The sequence below is a fragment of the Helianthus annuus genome, chromosome 2 (genome assembly GCF_002127325.2).
Source record: "Helianthus annuus cultivar XRQ/B chromosome 2, HanXRQr2.0-SUNRISE, whole genome shotgun sequence".
Lineage (NCBI taxonomy): Eukaryota > Viridiplantae > Streptophyta > Magnoliopsida > Asterales > Asteraceae > Helianthus > Helianthus annuus.
In genome coordinates this window covers 49,050,746-49,061,448 of record NC_035434.2, presented here as the reverse complement: position 1 = coordinate 49,061,448, position 10,703 = coordinate 49,050,746, and the positions used below count along the sequence as shown (strand labels likewise).

The 10,703-nt window shown below is 34.2% G+C and overlaps 1 protein-coding gene across 1 annotated transcript; it reads left to right on the top strand.

Annotated features, from left to right (window-relative positions):
• Window positions 1-7,126: 7,126 nt before the first annotated feature.
• Window positions 7,127-10,272, top strand: LOC110909862 (protein JINGUBANG). Its single transcript, XM_022154607.2, has 2 exons — window positions 7,127-7,488; window positions 8,920-10,272. Exons 1-2 carry the CDS (start codon window positions 7,196-7,198, stop codon window positions 9,923-9,925), a joined length of 1,299 nt encoding a protein of 432 aa, XP_022010299.1. The 5' UTR covers window positions 7,127-7,195; the 3' UTR covers window positions 9,926-10,272.
• Window positions 10,273-10,703: the final 431 nt, after the last annotated feature.

Genomic DNA, 10,703 nt, shown 5'->3' with positions numbered 1-10,703 from the left:
AAGGGTTGGATTGACTAAAATACCCTTTTTCTTTATTTTAAGTGTTGCCACATGTCCAAATCCTATTGCTTCCTACACTTCCTAGCCAAAATAAACTTCCTATTTGATCTTTTCTCTTTACGTAAAAATGTATTTAATGATAAATAAATAAAAGATGTAAGTTGTAATGCATAGATGAAAATTCACAAATATTACAATACCCTATCTACGACATGTTATTTTTAGAAGATTATGTATTTGAACATTTTCTTTAGGTCTGGGTGAAGTTATCTTAAAAAGTCTCCCAAATCTAGGAAGGGTACAAAGACACAATGGATAGCGAAGTATAACACAATACCTAGAGATTTAACACAATGCCGATGAAAAAAGACGTAATGAATAGCAAAAAAATAGATAATGACGAAAATAAAAAATATACGCAATGCCAAATAAAAAGATACAATGATCTAAAATCTAGAAACTAAAAATCCAAAAGCGAAAACCTAAAATCTAATATCATAGAAATGTCGCTAAAATCGGTTCAATTGGAGAACGTTTGATAGTCTTCCTATGAAAAATGCATCTTTGGTAACTTTTAATGACCGAAAGCAATTTAAACATTTTCTTTGTAGCTAAATATTTTTAAGACTTAAATGCTAAAAACACATACATATCTAGAGCTAGCAACAACTATCCTGTTGTGTTAAACATATTGTCTTTGACACAACTATTGAACCCTAACATAACACATTTGAGCGGGTGATTCCTTAAACACTAATAGAGCGGGTTACACAACAAGACACCTTTAATAAGATTGTTTATAACCAATACAATATTGCGAATAATGCAACATGTTTAACACGAGTAAACATAAGTAGTTCAATGAACAAATGACGTGACATGCTTAACATGATTATTGACACAACTCAGAAAACACGATCAAGAAAATAATAAAACATAATCAGCACAAGTACAAATTTACATATAACCTTTGAAGAACAGTATCAAGTAACATCCTTGAAACTTAACATAAAAAAATCCATAAAATAAGGTAACGAACTATACATAACATCTGTGGAAAGAAACATTCTTTTCTTAGTCTAGATTGATGGACTCAAACTAGTGATTTTCTATTGTCACATTATTTGTGTTTTGGGATCCAAATCAACTTGAATATACAATTAGTACTAATCTGAAATACAACAATAAATATACTTTAAACATATTTATAAAATGTATAATTACATAATTATGCTCAAATATATAGTAACATGATGTATACCTATTGGGATTATGGTGAAGATGATAACTATAAAAAATAAAAAAAAAATAAAAAAAAAACCACGCTTGTATTCGCTCATAAACAATAACATCTTATGGTAAAATATGATCCTGCCTTTAAACAGATAGTACATATATGATTATATATGGAAGAAGTACATATATGATTATATATGGAAGAAGTATGTTCTGCTCTAAAAGTATTACTTATATTTAATATTCATCGCGTAATTTATATGAAACGGCCATGTGCATGTATACAAAATATCTATTATTCACTGTCGAAAGTATTGATCTGATTTCGTACCAAGAGTAACATCCATGCATGATTATATAAACAGGATATATTAACGATTTTCATCATGGATAAATTCTTAGTTGAAGTCGCAACAATTCATAATGACATCCATTATCCAATGAGCATAATTTATATGAACTCAATTGCTTTACCATTATTGAAATATTAGAGTTAAATGTTAGTAATTGTGGTTTGTGATATTTTGCCAATTTAGTTCAAAGGTTTCATTTTTTCACATGTGAGTTTAAAAAGGTTTCAGCGTTGCCATTTTAGTCTACTGGGTTAACTTCATCCATTTTTTTGTTAACGAGAAGGGCAATTCGGTCATTTATATGTTATTCTGTTAACTAGAAGGGCACGCAATTCGGCCATATAAAATGATCGAATTGCCCTTCTCGTTAACAGAAATAATGGATGAAGTTAACATAGTGGACTAAAATGACAACGGTGAAACCTTTTTGGACGCACTGACAAAAAATAAAATTTTTGGAATAAACTGGCAAAATAGCCCAAACCACAGGGACTAAAATGGCATTTAACTCGAAATATTATTTGAAATGATATTTTTGTTTTCTTGTACAACGCATATATAAGTTTTTGTTATATATTTGCATGAATTTCTACACCATTAACTATTTATGAGGTGAGCGACAACACCCTCGTTCCTTGGTAACAAACTATAGATTCCTCTTTAGATTTTTCTATCTAAAAACTTGTTCATCACAAGTTATTCATACGTACGATACAATACAAAATTTTATCAATTATAAGAGCTTGCCGTATGAATTCAACTGTTAACCCAAAAATGCAACTTGTTTCGTAGGTTTGACAACAAAGTCGACTGATTTTCGACCATAAGTTCGTTGGAATGTTCAGTGATTGGGCCATAGTGTTTTAACAACCTTCGAACGTTCATGATGAGACAAACTGATAGCTGTTATGAAATTCTTGTCACCTTCTTTTTAAACCGCCACCTTGATTGCACCATATGCATCTTTGCACAAGAACTCAAGTGACAAAATTTCAATTGGAAAAACGTAACACAATACTAACTAAGTTTCCGCCCATGGCTTTCTAGTCTAGTGGCATCTTGGTTATGGGATAAGGCTTTGGTACTAATAGGTACTGGGTTCGTTTGCCACAAGGGGGTTTTTTCCATATTTATTAGGTTTCCTCCTAAATTGGTGTATAGACATTATCCCTAGTGGAGATGGATATGATCGAGTGGTTCCGCTGATAGCACGATGATACTCCAGTGGTCCGTCAATGATTAAAATTTGTCGTTCCCAAAAAAAAAAAAAAAACTAAGTTTTCCAACTGTTCAGCGAAGTCGCTCATTTTTTATTTAAAGTCAGTTTTCTTTCATTAGGTGTTGTAATCCTATGTATTTTTTTATAAATGTTTAACACATGTTAAATTAACTGATAATTGTGAAAATAAATTTACTAAATAATAACGAAGTTTCATAATAGATAGATTTAGTTCAAATTATAAAAAAAATAATCATTGAATAGTAACCAAGATTTATATATGTTTCATTTGCTTCAGTTAACTTTAAATTTTTGTTAATTTATAAAGGGTTATTAGATTTTAGAGTAAAATGCCATTTTGGTCTCTGAGGTTTGATCACTTTAGTCCAAAACTCAAACATTTTGCATCTGGGTCCCTGTGGTTTCAGTTTTATTGTCATTGTGGTCCAAATGTGAAATTAGGTCATATTTGTCTTATAAATCTTGTTATTTTGTCCTTTTCCTAACCATTTTGCCCCTGAGTAAAATGACCATTTTTCCTGACGATCCTGCTATCTTATCAAAATGACCATTTTGCCCATGAGGAAAATGACAAAATAACAGGATTTTATAAGACAAATATGACATGATTTCACTTTTGGACCAAAATGGCAATAAAACTAAAACAATAGGGACCCAAATGCAAAAAGTTTGAGTTTTGGACTAAAGTGACAAAAGTGACCAAACCTCAAGGACCAAAATGACAGTTTACTCTAGATTTTAATAATTCTGAGTTTCACCTGTTGACCGATAATAAATCCAAACTTTAAAAATTCCCTACAACGTTTCCATCTTGTAAGAATTTGGCCGCTATTTTTCTAACAAATAAGAATTTAGTCTCCTCAATAGATTATTAAAGTGCACCTGAAGTCTTCTTAATTGATTTAAGTGCATCTGCAGTTAAAAAGGATCGATGTAAGCCAAATTCTTATAAGTTGGAATCATTGAAGAAAATTTTTAGAGTTGAAATTATTATCAGCCAAAAAGTGAAATCAAGATTAATTCAATAACCCGTTTATAAAAGAAGAAAAAAATTGTATAGAATTGAATCAGTTAATAGAAGTTGAGTGACTTTAAATGAATAAAAGAATTTTAAAGGAATTTAGTAGAAACTTGAAAAACCTAGTATAAGGTGTAAAATTATAAATTTTTAGTATGAATTTGTGGTTGTGTATTGAAAAATAGGCTTATGCTTGCTTCAGTCATGAAGTTTGAAAAATTGATACAAATATAGTTGTACATAGAAGTTTATTGGTTAACTCATTTGAATCTCGGATGGTAATTAATCATGTCGTTGTGTAAAAAAGTGATGGATATGAATGTTTTCCATATAAGAACAACGGTAATGGTTGTGGTTTTTTTTAAATTTCTCATCAAACACGTCAAATATCGTCCGCCCGTCCGCCATACCCTAGACGTTTTTCAGCTTTTTTTTTTCAAAAAAATTTCTCCCAGCGGGTGTTTAAATCATGCCTAAACCATTTTCAAATAACCAATCAGACAAAGACATGAAATATTAGTGGTTTTTAAATTTAAAAAAATAATGATTGTGTAATGATTGGTTGGGGCATTATTGGGCATTATTCCACTACGCCACTTTTGTAAAAACGACTAATAATGCCCCTTTGCTGACTGGACTGGCACATGATGAAAAATGCCCAATGGTTGAGGTATTATTCAAAAAAAATTCTCCCAGCGGTTGTTTAAATCAAGCCAAAACCATTTTCAAATAACCAATCAGACAAAGACATGAAATATTAGTAGTTTTTAAATTTAAAAAAATAATGATTGTGTAATGATTGGTTGGGGCATTATTGGGCATTATTCCACTACATCACTTTTGTAAAAACGCCTAATAATGTCCCTTTACTGATTGGACTGTCACATGATAAAAACGTTCAAGGATTGAGGCATTATTCACTAAACCACTGCTGGATCACCTTTTTGTTACTCTACTTATTATATGTATTCCGACTTATTAAAGTAGCATCTACTCATCAATAATTTAGAGGAGGATCCTTTATTTGCTTGTGATAAATGACCCCGGCCGACATGTGAATACTTTGGTGAATAGAACACACCTTTTGACATAGGTAGATGTTTTGGTTCACTATATCCTCATAAAATGGTTCACCTTTAAAGTAGGCTTTTTCCTTTTATAGCTAAAATTGATCTACAAGTATCTGGAAATATCTTCTATTTTCTTTTTTTTTTTTTTAAATAAAAAAAGGTACATACTTTAATCATATACAATTATACATATTATAAACATTTATTCACTTTTACATCTCAGAGATTCATATCTTTAATACTTTGTTTATTGAGTAAACTTTCGTTTTGCTCTCTATGGTTTGTTTATTTTAACGGTTTTCTTTCAAAACTTTAAAATTAGCCATTTTACTTCCTGAGGTTTCAATTTTGTTGCCAGTTTGCTCCATGACTATAAATCAGTTAAAGATTCAGTTAAAAGTAATGGTATTTCGGTAACCTTTATTCACTTTTACATCTCAGAGATTCATATCTCTAACACTTTCTTTATTAAGTAAACTTTCGTTTTGCTCTCTGTGGTTTGTTCATTTTAACGGTTTTCCTTCAAACCTTTAAAATTAGCCATTTTACATCCTGAGGTTTCGGTTTTGTTGCCAGTTTGCTCCATGACTATAACTCAGTTAAAGATTCAGTTAAAAGTAATGGTATTTCGGTAACTTTAGATTTAAGTATATAATTTTATTCATTATTAACTCTAAAAATCCATTATATATACTATTATATAAATAAGAAAAACCATTTCTCTCATTCATCACCTCTCTTCCTCTCTCTCTACCTTTTGTAATAACAGCCATCACAACCACCATCAGATACCACCATCAGACACCGCCACTGCCACCACCACCATCGGACACCGCCACCGCCACCGCCACCACCACCACCACTACTGGGTTTCATCGATCAGATCTAAAAGGAGGCAGCGGCTAGGGTTTCAAACCTGAAAGAAAAGGGGCTAGGAATTGAATTGGGGGTTTTAATGAACGTTGCAGATAAAGATGATGGGTGGCCGGCGTTTGTAGTTGTTGGATGTGGCCGACGCTGAATCCCACCACCGTCTCTCAAATCACCCCACCTTTATTCACCCTCCTGCCCATCCTGTCCGCATTGCCCAACACAGACCCGGTACAGTCTTTCCACCCAAACCCCACACCACCAGCCACCACCATCCCCGCCTTTCCTAAACAGTCGGAAGACTCATGATGCCCCTTAGATCTCCCCAACGACCTCTTCAAAAAACGTACAGATTTGTTTGATTTTACATAAGATCTCACCTTCTCTGTTCGAATTCAAATATGATCTGTACAGATTTGTGGTGGCTATACATGAAATTAGGGGTCAGAGTTGTGGTGGTGATTTAGGGTTCAAACAGCGGTTGGTGGTGGCTGATGCAGTGGCAGGTAACGGTGGTAGCTGGGGAAGAATCTGCATTTGTTTGTGTGTGGTGGCAGAGGCTGGGTAATGATGATGGTGGCTGATTCATTAGGTGTGGGTGTTTGTTTGTGTGTGTGTGACAGAGAGAGAGAGAAAGAATAAGAGATAAGAGAGAGTGTCTAGTTGTAATATCTTTAAATGTAAAATTACCAAATTATCCTTACTTTATCCGTAAAATTACCAAAATACCCTTTTAGCTAACATATATTTTGGATGGAGTAAGAGGTGTGGAGCAAATTGGCAACAAAACTGAAACATCAGGGAGTAAAATGGCTATTTTTAAAGGTTTAGGGCAAAACCGTTAAAGTAACCAGATCACAGAAAACAAAACGGAAGTGAGTTATGTATGTGAAACACTTGTTTATAACACTAACATATCATCTAAAAAACAACTAAAAAAACGATGTGAGTTATGTATGTGAAACACCTAAAGACATGACCAACCAAACGTAAGAAAAATATCCTCGCTATGTTTGAGGATGTCATATAGCATATCCGAGCTGAACTCAAGTTAAGCTCGTTTCACTTATCAGAGCTTGCGTTCAACTCGTTTCACTTAAACAAAACTCGAGTTCTTCTAATTACAATCTCTATAACCAAACCTCGAGTTCGATAAGTACAATTATTTAATTAGTATATTTATCCCGCAAAGAATATTCAACCTAGAAGGAATGCATGGAACTAGGTCCTAAGTTCCATCACAAACACTTCACTATTAAGTTTCTTTCATATCACCACGTGGCATCATCTCCTTCACCTCCTCCAAACTCAACTCTTGTACTTATACCACCCTCCCACCAATTCCTCTCACTTTTCCCTAGCCTTTCGTTTTCGATCTTCCAATTTTATTCATCGGAATAAATCTTAAATGCCGGAAAATCAACATAGAATCACAATGTCACCGGGGCCAAAAGTCTCCACCAACATCATGCAAAATTCGGATTCAGACTCCTCTCCCACTTTTCTGCCAACCGATGAAGACTTCAACAACCGGTTTAGCAACTTCTCCGGCTTCGAACCGGACCGAATGAGCGATGAGGCTTCGCCCATTTTGATGTCCCCGTGGAACCAGACTACCCCTTTACAAGCATCTCCGTGGATCACTAGGGGAATGGATTACTCTAACAACCACAAGAATGGAGTTCAAAAAGCAAGCCAATTGTAAGCATTTATTTTTTTATTTTTATTATTATTTTTTTGACATTTACGCTATAGGGGTTGATCTAACCTTTTTTAAATGTACAAACTTTGATCACCTTTTTGTTACTCTACTTATTATATGTATACCGACTTTGTTTCTATTTTATCTTTGTAACATTTTGAGTATTCATACTACAATTATTATCATCATCTCTGTAATTTAGCTAACATGTTGTTCATCTTTTAAAACCCTCCAAATCTGATTACCCATAATTATTTCTATTCAATTTGATAATATCATAAAGAATATAGGAAAAAGATATAGAGAGTGAATAACGATTTCCTATACATAAAAATTCGCTATATAGGGATGAGGAGTGCTAAACGGGTCGTGTTCGCGGGTTGGTGGGTTCAATTCGACCGAACCCGAAAATTTTATATGAACCCGACCCGAACCCGAAAACCGTATCATATATATAAACCTGAACACGACCCAAAACTTCGTGGGTTGACCCGAACACAATTCGTTCAACCTGAATTTTTTTTTTCAGAAATTAATATATTAACATTAAAATTTACTTAAAAAACACAAATGTATATAATACAATTATATTTGAATTATAAAATCTTATGTTAATTTCTTTCTAAGTTATAATTATGGCATAAAATACACACTCCCATTTAATTTATAACATAAAACATTTAGAAAAACAATATAATATAATATAAATATGTTAAACGGGTCAACCCGTCAACCCGACCGGGTTGATCCGAACCCGACCCGTTAAGCTAAACGGGTTTGCGGGTTCAACCTGAAACTGACCCAAACCTGTTTAAGCTAAACCTAAACCCGCGAATTTCATGTTAGATTTGTGTCGTGTTTTCAGGTCATGTTAGAAATTCACACCCCTAATTGGGATTCCAATATCTATACTCTTAGTAAATACAAAGGCTAATTCAAATAGATATATGGAGTTAATAATGATTCCTTGCACATAGAGAATCATTATATTTACTTATTTTGATTGTGGTGTTGATTTGGGTTGCTACTTTCTTGCTAGTTTATCTGTTTTAATAAAAGTTGGGCGTTTAAAAAAAAAAAGTTATAAAATAACATGTGTTATAGCCTAAGGATATCAAAGTCTATAGTAAAAGTGTAAATTTAGAAGTAGGTTTAAAGAGTGGGTAAGTTTGTTGTTTCAACAACAACAACAACAAAGTACTTTATTTGTTGTTGGTGTTAGCTTTTTTATGAATATATCAGCTATTAGAACTACTTGTTACATGTTTCAATTATTTGTTATATTTCAACTGACCCGTTTATCATAACCAATTTTCAAACCTGTACTAAAAATTAATTTTTCGATCCTCAACTGTAATTCTAGAGTTTGTATTAACAAGTTCTATTTGAAAAAGTTTATTAAAATTTAGGTGTTTGCATGTTTATTGTAGCGACGGACTCATCGGATCTCTTTACCGGGAAGAAGGCCACATATATTCACTCGCCTGCTCCGGCGACCTTCTCTACACCGGTTCCGGCAGTAAAAACATCCGCGTTTGGAGAAACCTAAAGGACGTCACGGCGTTCAAGTCCAACAGCGGGTTGGTGAAGGCCATAATAGTGTCCGGTGATCGCGTGTTCACCGGACACCAGGACGGAAAAGTCCGTGTGTGGAAAAAAAACCAAAAAAACCCAACCAACCACAAACGCGTCGGAACATTTCCGACGCTTTTCGACATTCTGAAGTCATCAATCCGGCCTCAAAACTACGTCGAAGTGAAGCGCAAATGCACTACGCTTTGGATCAAGCATTGCGACGCGATTTCGTGTCTTAGCATCGACGAACACGAGGGTCTTTTATACTCGTGTTCATGGGATCGAACATTTAAAGTATGGCAAACATCAAATTCGAAGTGCTTAGAGTCCGTTAAGGCGCACGATGACGCCGTTAACTCCATCGTTAGTACAAAATACGGGTTCGTATTCACTGGGTCCGCGGATGGGTCGGTTAAGGTCTGGAAACGAGAAGGGACCGGGAAATCGATGAAACATCATCGCGTCGAGACGTTATTGAACCAAGAATGTGCGGTGACCACACTAGCAGTGTCGGAAACCGGGTGGTTCGTGTACTGCGGGTTGTCAGATGGGTTGGTTAACTTTTGGGAATGGGAAAAACAGTTATCTCATGGTGGTATTCTTAAGGGACATAAGTTGGCAGTTTTGTGTTTATCAACTGCTGGAAAGTTGTTGTTTAGTGGGTCAGCTGATAAAACAATATGTGTGTGGAGAAGAGAGGGTAGTATTCATAGCTGTTTGACCGTGCTTACGGGGCATATGGGACCGGTGAAGTGTTTGGCGGTCGAACGGGAGGAGGGGGCGAACTCCGGCGAGGTTAAATGGGTGGTTTATAGTGGTAGTTTGGATAAATCAGTTAAAGTGTGGAGGGTGTCCGAGTGATCGCCAAAGATGCAAATGGGTACGAGGTAATCATGTAAATGCAATGGTTCCTGGGACATACAATGTCGTATGTTGGGTTTGAGTGTGTTTTGTGTGACCATTGGAGGTGGATTTCTCAATATTTGTACATAGATGGGTTGTGAAATTTCAAATATTTTAGAAAATCGGATTTGTTGTTGAACCGGTCACCATACTGGTTTACTGGTATAACCGGTTAAGCTGTTTGATCATTTTAGACATAGGCGATTTTTCTTTAAGTTTTGTTATTGTGTTATTGTAAGATTGTATATTGTTATTATAATTGTTAACACGAGTTTCCGTTTAAATAAATAATCTATATTTTTTAACCTGGATATTTTCTGATTATGATTCCGTTTGCATAAGTCTTTTTTAGGGACGAAAAAGGTTTAAGTGTGGGGATATTTGATGTGGTCTAAATTATACATATTTTTATATAAATATTCCTACACTTTTGAGTAGCTTTAAAGCTATTTTTGTTAAATTCTACTCATTTGTGTTTCATATTGAAAGTTGACAATTTTAAGTGGAAATGAGCTAAAATGAGTAAAAATGATTTAACATTAGATAATGATGATAATGTTGTGAAACAACAACCTACTAGCCTAATAACCAACAATAAGAGAAAGAGATGTAGAGAGAAAGAAACTGATATTTCATTGATAGATATGTCTAATACAAGAGATACAATGTAGTATATATAGGAGGAGAAAACTTGGATAAGAAGTCAGTCTATTTTAGGAGTTGATAACCATAATAA